This window comes from Euprymna scolopes, chromosome 40, assembly GCF_053919585.1.
Source record: "Euprymna scolopes isolate OS-2025 chromosome 40, ASM5391958v1, whole genome shotgun sequence".
NCBI lineage: Eukaryota > Metazoa > Mollusca > Cephalopoda > Sepiida > Sepiolidae > Euprymna > Euprymna scolopes.
The window spans coordinates 23,562,890-23,584,096 of record NC_136521.1 but is presented as its reverse complement, the minus strand read 5'-3'; the positions used below and the strand labels follow the sequence as shown (position 1 = coordinate 23,584,096).

At 34.1% G+C, this 21,207-nt stretch overlaps 1 protein-coding gene across 3 annotated transcripts in view; it reads right to left on the bottom strand.

The window, feature by feature from the left end:
- Positions 1–20,107, bottom strand: part of LOC145265431 (pleckstrin-like) — a 645,465-nt gene extending 625,358 nt beyond the window's left edge. Inside the window, exon 1 of one of the 3 annotated variants that reach the window (XM_080121265.1) lies at positions 19,374–20,107. In XM_080121265.1, coding sequence (XP_079977391.1) covers positions 19,374–19,424 — 51 coding nt within the window. In that variant the 5' untranslated portion in view covers positions 19,425–20,107. The remainder of the gene's footprint in view (positions 1–19,373) is intronic. The other 2 variants (XM_080121266.1, XM_080121267.1) reach the window with 2 other exon arrangements.
- Positions 20,108–21,207: the final 1,100 nt, after the last annotated feature.

Here is a 21,207-nt window from a genome sequence, read left to right as displayed (position 1 = left end):
TCTGATTTAGTGCTAGTCATGACCAACCGATTGATTGGATTGGGCCCATCCAACCGCCTGTCTTAACCCAAGTAAGGGCCAAAGTGGCATGTTGCACCTCATGTCCTAATAGGACCTTGAACATGATCTGTTCAACCACCAGGATCCCGTCCTTAGGCATTACAGGTTGCCACCTACGGTTAACAGGTGACCCCATTGAGAGACTTTTACTCTCTGCAGGGGGGCAGTCGGTGTATTCTAATGTCCCACCAACATGACCAGTTGGGAAGTAGGGGAAGAAAAAAAAGGGGCGGGGAGGGAAAGGGGGCTGTTTTTGTTTTTGGTTTTGCAGAACATAATTAAGTTTTACAAAAGAGAATAGAAAAACAAAAAGGAACATCAATGTAAGTGCATTTCAATTTTGTCTCTATAGCCAATAGACAGCCTGATCTCGTAGCACCAGGGGAATGGTGTGTGTAGATTATATATATATATAGTAATACCTTGAGTTACAAATGCACTGATATGATTTTTTTGAAATATGATACATTGTGTCTTTATGCCCCAAAATACAATTTTTTTTTTTAGATACGATTTCAAAAATTGCACAACACCAAAAAATTTAAGAAACATACAAAATGCAAAGTAAGAAAAAAGTGTGTTTATGTTTGCATCATTGTGTGTGTATGCTGCATAATCCTCCCGCCTCCTGATTCTAGCTCACCTTCATTAGCCACTCATCCTTGTCTCCATGGTAAGTTGGTTACAATTTTATTCTTTATTTTTTTCATTCATCCTTTTTGTTACATTAAGACTTAAATATTAAACATTTAATAAATTCATTCAACGTTTTTAATTGCACATAATCTTGCCTCTTTTTAGTTACCATACCGTGTGGGTGTGTGTGTGTGTATATGTGCATGGTAGCCTTGCTTCCCTTCCTCCTCCTTGCATGCATACTGTATGCTAGCATTTACCTAGACGAAGAATATAATTCTGTTTTTTTTGTTTGTTTTTATTGGCATTTATTATTATATATCAATTTTTGTGTCACTTTCTTTGGTGATTGTTGAGTGTAATTTGAACTTCTTTGGGGTAAATTTCTTACCCTTGGAACGGATTAATTCTGTTTCTTTTAATTCAAATGGGAATAATTACTTTACGACATTTTTTAGATATGTCGGTGGTTATGGAATGACTGAAATGCCTCAAGATATTACTAAATATTCATATATATATATATATAAGCTCCTAAGATTTGTACTAGAATTGCCCGTAAAGACATGTGGCATGGTGAATAGAGTACTTGGTAAAATTCAGTTGTAAAAGTTACATTTCTAGAAATTGAAACAATCCAAAATACAATTATTTAGGACTTCTACATAGTAATGACTGACTAAACGAAAGCATGCAACGAAAGCATGCAACTCCCATGGTTCCATTCAAAATTCCATGCAGATTCCCAAGTTCAATAGAAAAATTCCTGAGTTTGACAAGATACCCCTGAAGAAGTTTGGACGTTACATTGACCAAAATGTTTTGCAAAAAACACTCAAGTAATCTGAAGAATCCAAATGATCAAAATAATAATTGAGTAATTTTCTATTGTTGCACAAAAAGATACTTTGTTGTTTTTTTTTAACGATTGCTTTTGTATTTTAACACTTCTGAAAATTCGGTGTTTTGAGGGGGAGTAAATGTGTAGTGCATGTATGATGAGTTCCTTTTCGTGCTTTTTGAAATCTTATGACATCGTTCAAATTAATAATGGATTCTAGTATGAAAAATTGGTAACATTTTTTAGGTAGTAGATTTTATTACTTTGGTAACATTTTTTAGGTAGTAGGTTTTATTACATTGCTAACATTTTAAAAAAAGGTAGGTGTTATTACATTGGTAACATTTTTAGGTAGTAGGTGTTCTTACATTGGTAACATTTTTTTAGGTAGTAGGTGTTATTACATTGGTAACTTTTTTAGGTAGTAGGTGTTACTACATTGGTAACATTTTTTAGCTAGTAGGTGTTATTACATTAGTAACATTTTTTTAGCTAGTAAGTGTTATTACATTGGTAACTTTTTTTTAGCTAGTAGGTTTTATTACATTGGTAACTTTTTTTAGGTAGTAGGTTTTATTACATTGGTAACTTTAGGTAGTAGGGCATTATGGATCACCTTCGTTTCTTTAAAAAAAAAAAAACTTCATGTGATAAGTAGTTCTAACATAACAGCAATAAGGAAAGCTTTATATTTGTAGCTAAAAATAGGGAACATCCCCAAATAATTACCAGGTGAATTATAGAATAGCACACAAATTCCATCAATCATCCTTTAATCTCATCGGCTTAACATTTATAGGCAACATGAATTAAACATGAAGTAAATACATAGAAGATACTGCCAAGTTTGCTGCAAAGAAGGTAGAATCCTGCTACAGTGCTAGAAAATTACTCACACCAGAGAATATCCTATATCTCTACAAAGCCAATATTATCTCATGCATCGAGCAATGTTGCTACATCTGGGCTAGTGCATTTACCACTAGTTTCACTCTTAGACAAGGTCTTAAAAAAAAGGGGGAAAAAAGGCTTAAATTTAATGTCCCACACTATCAGGTAAGCTCCAACCTTTTTCTTATCGCTGCAGCATCCCTATGCCGGTTTTAGAAATACTTTAATGAAATGTGCTCTGATGACTCGACAAGCAGCAAAATTGCACCTTCTCATTGTCGAGGTCCCTAAATGCCTGACAGTTCTAATAGTTTCTTCACATGGACTTCTAAATTTTGAAATTCCCTGTTTCCATTTGAATTTCTAGAAATTAGTACAGTCATGGAATGACCATACTAATCTGCAGATATTCAAATGTGATGTGAACAATCATCTCGCTGCTCAATTCTGTTACACACGATCCCAAATAATAGCCCTTTATGTTCTAAGTCGCAATGTGCCTTCAAATGAAAAAGAAAAAAAAGCTCTCAAGTAACCTAAACAATCCTTCCTTATTATACATCTTCTGAATGTAGCACACAAATTTCATGTACACTTGTCTTAGTACAAATCTAGTCAAATTACTGACTATTTTTGCCTATATGGAGTCGAAGCGAGGCACTAATTTTGCTACATTTTAGAAAATAATTTTTTCCTGTCAGTTATGTCTCAAATCAAATTTTACAAAACTTACACATCCAAACCGTTGATGCTTTCCCAATTAATTTTTTTTTTCCTGAAGTACTGTTAAATATGGAAGGGGACAGATCCCAGTAATTAAAGAAACACGTAGGCATGATTCAAAATAATATTTATTATAAGGAAACGGCTAGAATCGAACCCAGTTTTCAAACGTTAAAAGTGAATACATAAAGCAATCTCAGGAATTTAGTGAATTGACCATTGTTTTTAGAAATAACTAAATAATGATGCAACTAGTAGGTCAGATATAGGACAATGTAAATTAAGGAATGTCTTTGTTTTACCAGAAACGTGTTGGACATATGTGTATGTAAATCCACATGAGGAGAGCACATTTGAGCACGTTTCCAATTTCACAAAGAAAGATAGATTTTCAATATATTCAGTGAAGAGGATTGGAGTTCAGTCAGAAATCAGAGAGCAGTTGAGAGAGATCAGTCAGAGTCGAGTCATGAACGAGGAAAGTTAGCTAAGCCCCTTTCGGAAGTGAAAGAAAGGGAAGAAAGACAATGTAGAAATCAAAAAGGCAATTGATTTCCTGATTATCATCTCATCCGGATGGAATAAAGATCATTATATTTATAAGTCTTCGTTTGTCATCTTTCAACCTGAAAAGGTGATTTTGTCTATCGTATTTGTAAAACAATTTAGTATGAAACACCCTTCAAAAGTGTTAACGGTCTGTCCCCACCATCACCAATAATGTATTTCCCTTCTCCATATTTAAAAGAATTGTATTACATGTGTCTCTTCTCACCTACGTTGTTATCATCACAGTCGCCATCGTGCACACAGTTATATAAATGCCGTTCTGTGTACGCCATTATATACCTTGTTCCTGCCAGACAAATTTAAAGTGATAAGAACTGCTTGAAATATCTTGCAGAGGACAGAGTATAGACGACAGAGTACAAAGGATGTAAAAAGAGGAAAACAGTTGTATGATCGCGTACTTCAAAGATACGCAAAAAAAAAAAAAACTGGTCTTAGCATTTGCATCAAGGGCAATTTCAAGCCAAACGATTCTCCATAATCTTTTGTTCAAAGTGCTGACGTGTACCAACTAAACGCTAACCTTTCAAAAATTGATTTTAGGGTATTCGGGCTTGTTTTTTTTTTTTTTTTTTTTTTTTACATAGGCAACACCACATTATCAAGGACAAGAGGCCACTCAAGGATAAGGGTTAAAGAGTGTACAGTAGAAATTGGACAATTTAGTAATCATTAGTAATGAAAATTTGGTAAATTTGATAACTTATATGGAACGGCTCATCAAGAACTTATTTACGTTAGACTTTAAGACAACCATATTGTAGTCAGCCGGAAAGCAGGAAAATGGAAGACAATTCCACAGGCGTGCAGTTCTAAGAAAGAAGCTTTGTTCATGGAATCTACGTTTAGGTTTAGGTACAGATAAAGAGTGGGGGGAATTATTGATAGTGTTTACAGCTAGACGAGTGTTTCTTGTGAAAGTTTGGCGAGGGGGGACCATAGATTGAAGCTCAGTCGAACACTTTCCATGAAAATAACGATACATCAGACAAACTCGCAACATCTCTTCTGTGAGATATACGTTGCAAGGAAGAGAAAAGGACATCTCCTATGAGGCTACGAAGTCTATTTTGAACTCTATCAAGGCAGGCCAAGTCCTTTCTAGCAGCTCCTGCCCAGATGTGGCAACAGTATTCCATCCTTGGACGTACCTGGCTCTTATATAGATAGAGAATAGCATCAGCAGTGAGATATCTACCGGATCAATAGAAAGATCCCACCATTTTTCCAGCGGCCTTGGCAACATATTTGATGTACGTGTTCCATTTAAGATCAGGAGTAATGGTCAAGCCAAGAAGCTTGTCAAAACTTGAGGCCTCCTGAAGACGAGAGCCATTCATTTCAATTGATGCCAGATGTGGATCAGAATGTTGATGATGTAAAGAGAGAAGCTTGGTTTTAGATGCATTAAAAGTAACCAGCCACTCCTTACCCCATTGTACTACGTGCTCAAGATCAGAGGAGAGAGAATTGGAGAGAACTTGGTCGTTTACTGTCTTAGATGTGCTACCATAAATGGTAGTGTCGTCAGCATAAATGTCTACAAATGATGTAAGGATGTGATTTGGAAGATCATTAATGTAGATCAGGAAAAGAGTTGGGCCCAGGATGGACCCCTGAGGGACACCGGCATTAATACTGTGAGCTTCTGATTTTTGCCCCTCAACTACTACTCTTATGAACCTATCAGAAAGAAATGATTTAATAATTGAGAAGACATTTTCAGCAATACCATAGCTAGAGATCTTATGAAGTAAACCTTTATGCCATACCCTATCAAAGGCCTTAGATATGTCAAGAGCAATTGCCCTAGAAAGGTTGCCTCCGTCGAGAGATTTGCTAATCCTATGAGATATAACTGTAAGCACATCTGCTGTAGATCTAGCAGAACGGAAACCATATTGAGTGTCACTAAGAAGGTTATTTTTGTTGAGATGGTTGATTACTTCTGTATTTAACACAGATTCCAGCAACTTATTCATGACGCACAGGAGACTTATTGGCCTGTACTGAGAGGGGGATGAGCGATCACCTGAATTCTTAAATACAGGGCATACTGATGAAATTTTCCAGGGAGATGGGAAACTATTCTCCTTAAGACAACGTTTAAACAGTTTTTTAAGTATAGACGCTAGTTCAGGTTGAAGTTTTTTGAGTACTATAATTGGAAAACCGTCAGGGCCAGTTGCTTTACTGGAATCAAGGTTTTTGATTAGTTTGGCAACATCACGTACAGATATACGTATATCACATAGCGTGTTTTCTGATACAAGAGGAAATATTAGGGGTTGGTGGCCTTGATCGCAAAGGGTAGAATTAGCTGCAAAGTTCTTGACAAAGAGTTTGGCTTTGTCTGATGCTGACGAGATTACCTCAGGTCCATTGATAATAGTTGGGATGGAGCACACGCTTCTGTTCAGGATTCTGTTTGCTATTTGCTAAAACTGGTGGGAACCAAGCCGCTGCTCAGCTACTTTGGACTTAACAGATTGAGCATACAACTCTCTTGCATTCTTTATTACTTTCTTACAATGGTTGCTGGCAGTCCTGAAAGCGGCTTTAGTTTTCATACATCTATTACGTTGGAAACAGTGGAAAAAGTGATTTCTGTGCGCAATGGCAGCAGCACATTCTGGAGAGAACCATGGCTGGCTGTTAGGTTTTTGCTGAAACTTTTTCGAGGGTATGAAACGGTCAATACCTACAATTAACCATTCCGTCAGGTCTAATACTATGGAGGACACATCCTTTTTAAACATGGAATGCAGAGGTAGATCAGATATAAATGTACGGAAGCTATCCCAGTCAGCCTTAGTGTATCGATATACTGTACGATGGAGAGGTACGTCTGGGGACTTATTACATTTCATTTTTATCTTAATTGATACAACAGAGTGGTCGGAAGATCCAAGAGGCAACAGAATAGAAACTGAACATAGTTCAGGGCAAGTTGTGAGAAAAAGGTCTAGTAGGCTCGCATACTGGCCGTCATTGTCGGGCACACGGGTGGGTTCCTGAACAATCTGAGTAAGGTCATAGGCAATGGAGAAATCATGACAGAACCTCCCCTCATCATCGGTCTTGTTAGAGGGGTTAACCATTCGACGTTGTGAACATTGAAGTCACCACATACGTGAATGTTAGCTGAAGGATAAGCAGATAGGACTTGGTCAATTTTCTCAGATATGCTTTTAAAGATAGTAACTCCGCTGTTATGGGGGCGATAGAGAGTAAATATAAATGCAGTAGTGTGAGCTAAAGCAACCCGGAAGCACATATAGGGTAAGTTAGGATCTTCCCTGGAGATGTCCCTACCACATGGAAAGTTATCCCTAATATAGGCACATATTCCATGCCCATGGCGATCTTGGGGGTCAGATTTAGAAGTTAAGTTAGAGTATCCTTTAATTGCAAACTCTTCTAGGGAAATAGCCTGTCCAACGCCAGTTTCACTTAAAAATAAAAGGTCTGGTTTAGTCTCCTGTAATTGGGTTTCAACCTCTGGAAGGTTAGAACGTAGACCCCTGATGTTGGAGAAGGAGACATGGTAGTAGGGGTCTACGTTGGAAGTTGGAGAACCGGGTTTAATCATGTATTTTTTCTTGAAACTTGTCACGATGAATTTTTGGAATTTGTGGACTAGGTCGTCAGATTTACTTAGAGCAGGACAGAGAGGGGAAACTAAGAGAGAAAAAGAAACGAAGAATTTATTTTATTTTTTTTATTTGTAGCTAATGATAAGGTAAAGCCATAACAATTACCCACTAGTATGGCATCGAGAGGCCCCACCAGAAGCTACTGCATGGTCCAGAATCCATTCACCAAATGGCAATACAGCAGCCCCAGTACTTTGCACCTGCTGATAGGACAGCCTCCTTGGTGGTTAATCCAAGCGGGTCCCTGACTATCAGGCGGATAACGTCAGCCCAGACAAAACGTTTACCTCCAGCACCCTTACTAGTGACATGGCTACAAGGATAGACATAGAAACAGAAAATTTCCGGCATCTCTGCCAACTGTTCGCGCAAAAGTTGCTACCGACAAGTAGTTTTTTTTATGACGAGACTTTTATTGTGCAATGTATTCTTTAATGTTTTTCATGGTCACCATTTTTCCGAGAAAATAAAAGAAATATGCGAGTTGTTGACCCATTATGCCCCACCCTTCAATATCGTTTCAGTTTGTGGGGAAATGATGAGTTCACCTGTTTGGTTAGGATCACATCGCTATTGTGTTCAGCATATTCTTTGGTGGAAGAGACTTGATTTTCAATAAGTTGTGATCCATTTATAAATTGTAAGTTAAAAACAATCCCCTTTACACACACATCATCGCACAAACTGATTTCTTTTTCTTTTTTTTATAGCATATTTAAAAGAATAGCTGAATATCAATGTCTATTTCCATGTGAAAGCGTTTGTTTTGCGTTTACACGATGGCACTTTTATGCCCACCGCTAATCACAACCAAGGATTTGTCTCACATGGCTTCCGCTTAAATCAAATTTAATTTGAAAATCCTAAAAAAGAGCACAATCCGAAAAATAAAACGAATAAATAAAATATTTTCAAGACGGCTGTAGACATAAAATAAACACCGTTTTTTTTAAATAATTTTTCTAAAAGCCGAAAACCTTTTTTTTTTTAAATTTCAAATAATTGCGGTTGATTGGTTAATTTGAGTCACATAAGACTACTTTGATTGTTAATAGTGGCGGTCAGTGGCAGCCACAAAAGTGTTTCCGATATTTACAACAATGAAATGTTCAATATTTAGAAAATGACAATAATGAAAACTAGCTGTACCCTGGCACGTTTTGTTGTGGCTCGAGTTGGTGAAGAATCTCCATCACTGCGGAAATCTACCAAAGAAATATGTTGTTATATACGAACGTGAGACGGACGTTTTCAACCCAAAAGAAAAGAAGAAGGGGGGGGGGAAGAAAAGAAAAGAAATTGGAAAGACAGCGAACAAAGAGCAAAGAAACGGAATAAAAAAGAAAGATTTGTTTATTGTAAGAAAAATCCGGCTGTTTTACAAAGAAAGAAACGATGTTAAACTTGCCGAAGGAAGAGGAAAACGGAAAGAGAGAAGAAATAACAAAAGAAAATGGAAAGATCGTAGAAACAGAGGAAAGTATAAAAAAATAAGTAAATAAATAAATAAAAATAAAAAGAAACGATGGTAAACTTGTCGAAAAAGAGAAGAAACGGAAAGAGAGAAGAAATGAAATTGTGTAATGGAAAGATCGGCAAAGCGAAAAACGGAGAAAAGAAACATACAAAACCCAAATAAAATACAATAAAAAAAAAAAAAAATCAAAAGAAACGATGTCATAAATGGAGCAGAACGCGAAATAAAACGGAATTGAAGTAAAATATAATTTTTATTTTAAGGAAAGAAAATGTATAGTTTTTTGCTTTGTTTTGTTTTTGTTTTGAACCAACATATAAGTAAGCGTGTTGCGTTTCACCTAACACGCAGTCCAGTTTCTACAGAAACATAACCTGGTGTTCGTCCGTAATTGTCTTCTGTGAACGGTCACGGCCGGTGTAAAGGGGTGGCGGTGGAAGTATAAATTTATTAGAGAGAGAAGAATTTACTACTTCCATTGATCGTAACCGGTTTTGGCAGTGAACTATCACCAGATAAAATATAGGAAGTTCCGATCAGCGAGATAGTGGATAGGTAATATGCCTATGACACACCTCAGATAGCGCGATGCACTAGTTTGTGTACAGTACATCTGCATAAAATCTCTAGATTTTCAATCCCATTAAGGTCAAAATCGGAGGGGAAAAAGGAGTTCATTTTATTTATATAGATAGATAGAAGAGAATAGATAGATAGAAGAATAGAAGAAGAATAGATAGAATAGAAGAATAGATAGAATAGAAGAATAGATAGAATAGAAGAAGAATAGATAGAATAGAAGAAGAATAGATAGAATAGAAGAAGAATAGATAGAATAGAAGAAGAATAGACAGAATAGAAGAAGAATAGACAGAATAGAAGAAGAATAGACAGAATAGAAGAAGAATAGACAGAATAGAAGAAGAATAGACAGAATAGAAGAAGAATAGACAGAATAGAAGAAGAATAGACAGAATAGAAGAAGAATAGACAGAATAGAAGAAGAATAGACAGAATAGAAGAAGAATAGACAGAATAGAAGATAGAAGAATAGATAGAATAGAAGAAGAATAGATAGAATAGAAGAAGAATAGATAGAATAGAAGAAGAATAGATAGAATAGAAGAAGAATAGATAGAATAGAAGAAGAGAATAAAGAAGAGAAGATTATAGATCCTATGTCAAAACAGACAATGCAGCCACTAAATTGTCATATAACCCTTGGAAAAATAGGTTTTGTAAAAAAAGTCTTGTTTTCAGCGTCCCTAGCAAGCACAGTTTTTCTTTATTAAAATTTTGATTGTAAACTTGATTTAAATTAAAATTCTCATATGAAACAAATTTTGTGTGTGTATTGCAATCCACAGACGTACGACAAAGTAGTACAAAAATAAAAAAATATAACAAATAAATGTTATTAAAGGCAAGATATATTACTCATACTCTTCATGGTAGGGGGTTACCAATTACAGGTACTGATCATGGGTCACTAATTTGCAAGGGTGTGAGTCGGTGTTCAATTTATAATCGGGATCTATCAATTTTTGGGACCGAGGTTGCAAGTGCAGGAATCTCTTGAAGTCAAAAACAGTAGGGTGTCCACAGGAACGTTAAAGGTAAATTTAACGAGATCACCGATTAATAGAAAGATGTCACCAGATCACATCCTCATGTACATAAAATAAAAATATAGAAATAACTCCAGAAAATAATGACACTTGACAACGAACTCGAAATCATAATTTTTATATTTATGTGTGAGGAATCATTCCAATGTAGTGTTTTTTTTTGTTTTTTTTAATGATTGTTATTATGCAGGATTAGTTAAATGAGGATCTCATGAGAATACTGATTTTATGAACAGAATGTCACACGTGGCTTGAAATTAATGTGATTATTTTCTGAGAGAAAAACAGTCATTAAATCATGTCAGCAAAATGCGTGTGTATGTGTGTGTGTTCATCACACAAGAAACAGTAGTTTGAAATAACATTGTTTAAAAGAAGATTAATTCTCGTTCGATGTGGTAATTTTCTATGATCAGAATTAAGGTTCATGTGCAAGGTACGAAAATTTAAGACGAGGGATTTTAATGCCTCTTAGTGGAGGGGTTTCATCAACATTCAGTGTTGGGGAAGACAAGAGAAAAGCTGCAATAAACTGATTTGATTTTCATGGCAAATCTTTATATAGCTGTGTTCTCAAATGTTCCAGCCTGTTTGCTGTATCACTACGCATGGAAACGTAACATAGTTCCTTTATTCCATGTGTGCAGGTGGTCAAATTGCAACATTGTGTGTTTACGTGCTCCGATACTCATGGGGTGATTGCTACAAAAACGTTCCTGCCGAAAACTTGTTCCAGCCGTATGTAGTGATTATTACATATCTATCTGGAAAAAATTTTTGTGGTTTTACTCACTTTAAAACGTTTAATCAATTCGAAAATCATACATTGATATATGTGAAAAAGATAAATAGCGGCGAGCTGACTGTTAAATACACAAAGTTTGGAAAAATGAGTAAAAACTAAAAAATTATAAAAAATACTGTTAGAAACCTGTCCATTCAAATATATCGCTAAGCATTGTATTATTTTCGAACTGATTAAACATTTTAAAGTGAGTAAAGCCTAGGCACGGCCAAAAAAAAAAAATGAGGGAGGGGTAAACGAATTAAAATCTATTGAAATCCATTATTCTTGAGCAACTTTTTTTTCCCAGAAAAATAAAACCCTGAATTTTATTATATAAAAAGCAAATTAATATAAACATTTTTCTATTTTTAATAGAATTTTACATTAAAAAAACAAAAACAATTCCCTCCCATTTTTTGTCTCAACGGAAGTATTTTTTTTAAAAGTTTTGGAATCGATTTTTTTTTTTTTCTAAATAAGATTTAGAATGATTTGCTATAAGAATATGCAAAAATATTATAAGTACCTGAATTTCAAATAATTCCATCTTTTATCTCACTTTAAATTTTGCATGGCAAAATTTAAAAATCCAAAATTTAGTGATAGTTTGGAAGAAACTATGGTAGCCTTTACAAGACTAAATGAAGTTCATTATTCTTGTAAATTTCCATGTATTTTTAACATTTGTTTTGACGATTAAGTGAATCAACTTTTTTTTCTTTTTTTTTCATAAGTGATACATACATACATATATATTTGTTACTTACATAACCTCCGAAGTTAAGCAATGATGAAGCTGGCCAGTACCAGATGAGGGACCATTTTGGGAATGCTAGGCTCTGTAGGTGTTGAGACAACTCCTGCACCCAGTATCACGCTTGGTTGCCTTGACCCTGTCCTGCCATCAGGACCAAGTGCTTCTTAAGGAGAGAGCGTGGTAGATGCAAGTCCCCTACACTTTTAACCAAGTCAAGCGCAAGTCACATCATCATCAGATTGTTGACAAACTAATGATGTTCCTATTTACTTGCCTCCTCTGATGGGCAGAGTTAGACAAGATGTAGGGAAAATCAGGCTCCCCAAAATGGGGCACTCCGGATAACAAAAATAAAATTTGCCCCAGTCTATAAAGATTTCTCCTTCTTTGAACGAAGAAAGGAAAGGTTCAGTGTAGCATCAGAACAGATAATACACTCTAATCTTAGCCCCAAAACCTGTGATGCTTGTGGTCTTCATTGACAACAATGGATGACATAAACCCTCCTTCATTTGTGGTCGTTCCTACCCTTAAAATATATTTAATGTAACCAAACAATCAAATACCCTTTTTTAAATAATTGAATTAAATAATTCCAAACACCATTTATGGTGAAATACTTTTAATATTATGTATATGTGCTTTGTTTTTTTTCCTTCACACTAATTTCTATCAAGATTTAAATTTTTCCTTGTAAATATTTGTAAATAAAAATAAACTAAAACTGCTTTTTTTTTCCTGATATTTTTGTTTTACATCAACCATAATTTTTTTTTTTTCAAAAATTGAATGTATTTTTGATTTCATGATTACAATCATTTTCCCTTCGGGACAAGATCAAAGTGTAGTATCTGTTCTTCAGATGCTGCACTTTTATTTCTCGTTCTCTTTCGGTGGAGGAGAAATTCTTCACGACTGAGACAATTTTTATTTTTGTACCTTTTCTCCACGTTAAAAAACGACCCTGGTGTCTAACTCTGTCTCGTGGGGAGGCATAGTAAATAGGTACAATCATTTTCCCTTTCTTAATCTGTGAACCATATACTCGTTTCATAAACCATATAAAACTACTTTTTCTACAAACCATATAAAATTGGCTTTTCCACAATTTTTTATCGCATAATTTGTGAAAAAGACTTTTTGAATTCGATGTAATTTTGGAAAAGGGGGAGATAATAAATGTTTGTAGGTTTTATGGTCTACCATAGCTGAGGTAATATCACGTAATGACAAATTGCCGAAAGAAATTATATTTTTGGCAAAATGTGCAATTATTTATTGATTTTTTTTCTTTTTTGTTATCGATTCTTCAAAGCATTTCCTATTTAATGGTATATTCGTAATATTGGGCTCACTAGAAAAAAAAGATATTAATTTATTTTTCAAAGTCATAAGTCATTTTTTGTAAAAATAAGAAAATATATAAATTTTTTTTTTTTACTAGTCTGAAAGATAATTATTATAAACGTATTTAACGAATTTCACACTTCAAGAACATAAGATGAAAAATTAAACACATTCAAAATTCGGATTGCCAACCTTAAAATCTTATATGTGCATAATAGGCACCTCCAAAAGTCACCACAGAATGACCCCCCCCCTTTATGCAAAACGATGTAACTTTATTATAAATTAATATTATCAATATAACTTTTGTATGTACCATTTAACAGAAGAAGGGCAATTATTTTGCCCTTCTAGTAATAATTTTTTTTAATTTTTTTCATCATCCGAAAATAATGAAATTAGGAAACGAAAATCGTGTTTACATAATTGGCGCTTTAAAATAACGTTCCCATGTAGTAAGCATTTCAAACGTGAAAACATACTCGTGTTTAATAAATCTAGCAAAAATCAACTAATGGTCCGATTTTCGTGAAATTTTCGATACTTATCCATTTTAGAATGAAATTACATATAAAATGCAGTTTCCGTAAAAGAGGAAAATTTTTTTAGTGCGTATCCCCCCCCCCATATTTATTTTTTTGAAATTTGAACAAAATATATTTAAATCTATCGAAATTTCTATTTATTATGAAACATAAGAGTTCAAATAAGCAAAACATATTTATTTTTAAAAAAATTAAATACACGTATTGAACAAAAACTTACCTTGAAGTTGCTATTAAAAAAATGATATAAATTTAATATTTTCTTTTTAAAATAGCGTTTTTTTTAGAATTAATATATACTTCCTAAAAAGAAACTTCCTAAAAATTAATTAATTTTTGAAAGACTTATTTCAAAATGTTCCATTACAACATAAATTTTTTTTAAATATTAAGTTTTAATATAAACATGGCTCTTGTCAGTTATTTTATCGCCAGATTAAAACCGATTTGAAAATATTATTATTGTACAAATATTAAGCATTTTGTAGGCCCCCCCTCATATTTTGCTTGTCTCTTTTTACCGAACAAAATAAACACTCGTAAACCCGTATTTGATATTTAATATACAAATGTTTATAATATTATTAATCATTAAACTGTGTAAATCTTAAAACCTAAGAAAATTATAACAAAGATTAATTATTAATTGCAGTTTGAAGAAAATAAAAGGTTTTAAAAAATCATTAAGTCGCTTCTGCTTTTCCATAGTTCGTATAGTTAACACAAATCTGACGTCACAGAATCATGCGTATTTTTTTTTCACATTCATTTGGAAAGCGTGTTTTTTGTTTATCTACAATCCTCCCCCTCCCCATAATACTATATATTTTGTTCAGTTTCAGCTGATTATTTTAATAAAGGGGGGGGGGTTGTAGGCATATATATATATATATATATATATATATATATATATATCGATTATGAAAAACGAGCACCACACCACACCGACACCGTTATAAAGTTACTTCTTCACTTAATAATCGGTGAAAATTTCACATTGATTGGATAATTACTTGATTTTTGATAGATTTTTAAAGAGAGACGTCTGTCAGAAAATACTTCCTCCGTTTTGGCCGTGCCTAGTAAAATCACTACAAACTTTTCTAGATAGGTAGAAGAGTAACTTATCTTGCCTTTAATAACATTTATTTGTTATATTTTTAATTTTTACCACTTTGTCGTACGTCTGTGGATTGTAATACAAACCCCAAATTTCTTATTAAAACAAATGTTTTTAACTCGATGTTGACATATTAATTATTTTAAGTCGAAAAAGAAAGGGTATTATTTTACTTTAAGGCCCGTCTCACGTTCGTATATAACAAAATATTTTTTTTGTAGATTTCAGTGTGCTAAAGACGAATCTGCAAACCGTTTCTGTCGCAAAAAATAGTTTTCATGATATGAAGAAATTACTTTTTCGAAAAATGGTTGATAACTTTTTCATGTAAATTGAACTTAAAATGAGCACCCACTTTTTGGCCATCTGCAAGAGGGAGCATTTTTTTTGTGTATTTATTGGCTAAAAAGTTTTGTTTGCTTTCTTTTGCATGGTATTAACCCCTGAACTCTGGGACTCTTTTCCATTTCACAGTCTAGTCTTTGTTTACGCTACGTGCAAGCATGAACAAAGGATGTGACGCGCGCTTGCACATACAAAATGGCCACCCGTGATAACATAGAATTATATGGTTTAATATTTGGAAAACTGTTTTTCGTCTAATTTTAAGGTAAATATTCAGATTATTTACAACAGAACACCGACTACTCTAATTTGTTTTTTTTAGATGTAATCGGGGTCGCTGACAACGAATTTGATAATCAAACCCAGGGCAAATTTACCGTTTGCATAGTATTAACCCCTGAACCCACAAACTACTTTCCACCATTTTACAGCTTCCGTCGGCGTGCGCGGCAGCATAAATGACGGTTGTTGAATGTGCTTTCACGTAAAGAACTGCTTTTTCACATGGTGTATGAATCTTGTGGAACATTTAAACTTATACGAAAAAGAAAAAAAAGCACACCATTTTTCGGAGATTTTACTGTTTACATTCGGGAGGCGGCGGTGGTGGTGTTGAGGCGCGCCTCCTCTCGAATGTAAACAGTAAAATCTCAGAAAAATGTTAAATGGTGCTTGGTGCTCTAATCGGTAAATGTTGGTGTGTTAATTACGGAAAAACGGTTAATTAAACTGCAGAAGCACCTGTTAAGCCACACAAGTTCTATATTTTTTTGTAAACCGCATTAAAAACTACGTAAGACAAAAAAAAAGTCTTTCCGACATTACCCTCCCTCCTCACTTGGTGTGCTTTTCTTCTTTTTCGTATAATTCGTACGCCATGTGAAAAGGCAGTTCTCTACGTGAAGGCACATTCAACAACCATCGTTTATGCTGTCGCGCGTAGCGTAAACAGAAGCTCTAAAATGGCGGAAAGTAGTTCGCGGGTTGAGGGGTTAATACCATGCAAACGGTAAATTTGCCCTGGGTTTGATTATCAGATTCGTTCTCAGCGACCTCGATTACCTCTAAAGAAAACAAATTAGAGTGGTCGTTGTTCTATTGTAAATAATATGAATATTTACCAATTTTAATTTTTCGCCAATACTACACTGTGACAAGGCAGTTTGGTACGCGAGTGCACATTTAACAGTCTTTTTTATGCTTGCGCGTAGCGTAAACGAAGGCTGGGCTGTGAAATGGAAAATATTCTCAGAGTTAAGGGAAGGGGTAAATACCATACAAACGGTAAATTTGCGACAGAAACGGTTACCATATTCTTTTAAAGCACACCGAAAACTACAAAAAAACAACAAAAAAAACTATTTTTTCTATACGAAATGTAAAATAATACCGATTTTTCTTTATTTTTTTAACTTCTTCGTGTCTTTATTGAAAGATGAAAACAGAAAAAGAAATCGAAAAAACCTTTTAGCCAATAAACACTCAAAAAATGCCCCCCTCTCTCAGGTGGCCAGAAAGTGGGTTCTCATTTTAAGTTAAATTTAGATGGAAAAGTGATCACCCGCTTTTCGAAAAAGTAATTTCTTCATATCATGAAAACTATTTTTTTGCGACGGAAACGGTTTGCAGATTCATTTTTGGCACACCGAAATCTACAAAAAAATATTTTGTTATATACGAACGTAAGACGGGCCTTAATGTAAAATTTTACCCAAAAGGGGACGAGTTTTCCAGGGTCGAGTTTGCCTGAATTTACACAAGTCACGTGACATTTTGGTGGCCATGTTGTCCATTTCGACGTAGCACCTACAATTGATAACAATTCGTTTTGTTTGTTTTATATATTTTGGAGTAGATAGCTTCGTCAGTTGTTGTTTTATATATTTTGAAGTAGATAGCTTCGCTATCAGTTCGAAGTTATCTAGCTAATGATTTTATTCAAGTAAATAGTTTACTTTTTGCCTCTACGATGTTAAAAAAAAATTAAGATTCTATTTTTTTTATTTTTTTTTATTTTGTCATGTTAACATGCCGGAAATGCTTGGACAGTGAATACATTTTTTTAGTTGTATAACGTAAAATGAAATCGGTGCTCATGTATTTTTAGTACCGCACTATTTTTAAATAATTTTTTCGGGTTAAATTCAAGTTTCACAATCTTTTTTTTTTATTATTATTAAATTGTTAGTTGAGCACAGAATATTTACAAAACACCCTCCCCTCCCCAGGTTAAGAATGGCCATCGAAATAACGTTATTAATACAGCGCGCGCGGTACCATGAAATCAAGTTGAAAGTCGAAACAATTGTTGTACGGTACAAAGCCCCCACCCCTTCATCGTGTTAAAAAAAAAGAAAAGTTTATTAACCCATTCTTAAGGACGGGAACCTTCCTACACCAATTATATTGAAATAAATTCAGAATTTGTTATGTATTATAGTTGTTAAAAAAAAAAAGGTAAACATGTTATTATTTTTTAATTAAAAAAAAAAAAAAAAAAAAAAAACAGGGATCATTGTAAAATGTAAATGACACGGAACCTTTTCAAAATCCGAAACTGACCCTTCACGGAAATGAAAAATATTTTTAAAGTGATTTTTTTTTTATATCGATAATATTAACTTTTATAATATACATCAGAAATTACAATATTGTTTGATTTAAATTTAAAATGTCAAGTTTCTTTCCAACTCCTCCAAAAACTTTAAAATAACGACTTAGATAGGTTTTCGGTGCTGAAAACGAATATAACATTTAAATTTGGGGCAGATAAGTAGTTTTCATGACATGAAGAAATTACGATAAATTTTTAGATGAAGTCAGGTCCAGGTCTACCTCCACAATTCTTTTAATTGACGACTTTTACTGGTTTTCGACTATGCTGAATACGGAAATTGCATTGAAATTTTGCAGAAATAAGTAGTTATCGAGATATAAAAAGTTGTATAATGCATTGTATTCTCTGGCGGCCATCTTTTTTACGCGCCTGCGCGCGTCATAAACAAATCTACGCGCGTAACAAAGATGGCCGCCAAAGAATACAATGCATAAAACAACTATTTATATCTCGATAACTATTTACTTCTTCAAATGTGTCAATGCGATTTCCGTATTCAGCATAGTTGGAAACCTCTAAAAGTTGTCAATTAAAAGAAAATTGTGGAGGTGGACCTAATTTTTTAATGAAATCATAAAACTCAAATTTTAAAGTTTAAAAACTTTGGATAATAAATACATTAAAGAAATTAAGGCAGGAATTTTTTGCGAGTGTCAGATACAAACTTTAAGATGTTAAATAAGTTTTTGCTTTGATTTTCTTATATGAATATTTTTAATCGAGAAGATCGTTAAAAAGGAAGGTCAGGTCCGCTCAAAGCCGCTATCGTTAGATGCAATTGCAACATGCAATTGTATGGAGAATAAACTTATTAACTTTAGTTACAAAATATATCATGAAAACTACTTATCTGCCCCAAATTTAAATGATATAGTCTGTTTCAGCACCACCGAAAACCTTTAAAAGTCATAATTTTAAAGTTTTGGGGGAGTTAGAAAGAAACTTGACATTGGCCATTTTGCCTTAATAACTTAATTTAACAAAAATGTTTATTTCACTAACAAACTATTTGTGAGCGAAGTGCGAGAAAGTAGCTTTAATTAAATTAAGGGGAGGGGCTGGTGGCTGGTGCAGGTTACACTCCCCAAACAAATTGTTTTCAATTTTCGAGTTCTGTCCACACAAGTTAACAAAGATCTCCCCTCCATGTTAAGAATAGCTTTCTACATTTTGGGGGATGTTAAACTACACAAGTACACAAAAGGAAGGGGTATTTTTTATTTATTTATTTTTTTTTTCATTTACAATTAAAAAGTACAAACTGTGGGGGGGGGGTTAAATTCCCCTGTCACTGGGGACAGAAAAGATACTTGCTAACATTGTTTGAATCTTCAACTAAAACGGTTTAAATAGAAAATAATTAAACTTCTTACCTGTTTAAGAAGGTAACCAGATTTTAAACAATGATTGTCAGTAGTATCCATTTTGTAGGCTTTCGATATTTTTTTAACGAAGAAATATTTTTACACAACACAAAAAGAAAGTGTAAATTAAAAATTGAGTTCTTTTGAGTTAGTCATTTGTGTTTTTTAACTGTTACAGTTAATAAATAAATAAACAAACAATCAAGTTCTTCCTTTCTTCCAGAGAAAGAAAAAAGTTGTTTTACAGTTTCCAAACCAAACTTAATAGGAAGAAATCCACAACCACAAGCGAAGAGGAAATATCCTACTTATGAGATTTGCATTTCGTGATAATTACAGAAAAAAATCACCTCTCTTCTTTGCGTGTGTGTTAGACAGGACACACGAAGGAATTAACTGTTGTAAATAAAATGAAAACTAAACAAAAACAAAACTCAATGGGGAAAGCCTTAATGAAGACTTTCTTTTAAGTAAACGAAGAAAGAAGTGATGAAAAAAAACACACACGCATTCTCTACTTGGCCGCTAAACAGCGGGTTTTGTTTTTCAAACACACCCGAGCGTTTCCTCTCGCCCCATTAATTTTGGCTGTCTGCTTGATACCTTCCAGATGGATATCATCATCATCGTCTTCATCATAATACTTTTCATTTTTATTTTTGCTTATTCGCAAATATTTTACACTTATTTTTCACAAGTTTGCTTTTTCGGTAGATCTCCTTCTAACACACACACACACACACACACACATATATATATATATATATATGTGTGTGTGTGTGTGTGTGCGCGCGTTAGCAGGGTTGCCCGGCGTTGCCCGGGCTATAAAAAGCAAAATAAATAGTGTGTATACCCATATTTATAATGAAACTTATATCCCTCTCTCTAGTCGTCTCTTTATCTTTCCCTTCATTCTCCTTAACCCTCTCTTTCTCCCCTGCCTATTACATTCCTTTCCCTAAATAATGATAACAATGATAGTGTTGGTGGTGGTAGTGATAATGATGATTCATTTACCTCAGCTATCTCTTGTAATATTAATATAATGATATTATAATTTTATTATAATTTCACAGTTATTGCTCCTTATATGCCAAATTAATGCAATGGCATTCTTGATCCCGGGCACAATAAGAAACAATACAAAAATGAGAGAACTGACATCCAGCTTGCTCTGCTAAAGATTAGACACCAATAGACAACAATCTACTATCACCAACTAAAATACTTTTTTGAAGCAAGAACATCATGAACAGTTACATCAGAAACCCATCATGACCATAATAGCGGAATGAGAAAATTACCACCATTACTCCTAGGTCAGTGTGTACTGGTATTAAATAAACTCAAAAACACATAGAACCCTGGGATCATCATTGAATAACAAAGGACCTAAAAGCTACACAGTAGAGTTGCCCAATGGAACTAGACTCCGTCACAATCACAATCATTTGCATGCCATACTAATTCCGGTAATAAAAAAGATTTACTTTGATATCCATGAACCTGACACCATACAGGACACGATAAGATCAAGGGAGATTGATGTTGGAGATGAAATCACAACACCCAACATCACCAGAACTAGATAAAAACAAATATGGACCACTTCAAACTAGATTGAGCAGAACTATGAGAACATGTTCGTGGTACAAAGATTGATCTTATCTCAGACTACAAACACAAAGCAGCCAACAAATATGCATTCAACTAAACAGACACGATGTAATAGTACCACCAATCCTATTCGCCTCGGATGTTCTGGGACCGGATGTAATCCTTGCTGGCCTAGTGTGCTCTCCAAAATAAAGTTGCTATCACACTCGCTCTTATGTTTGACTCT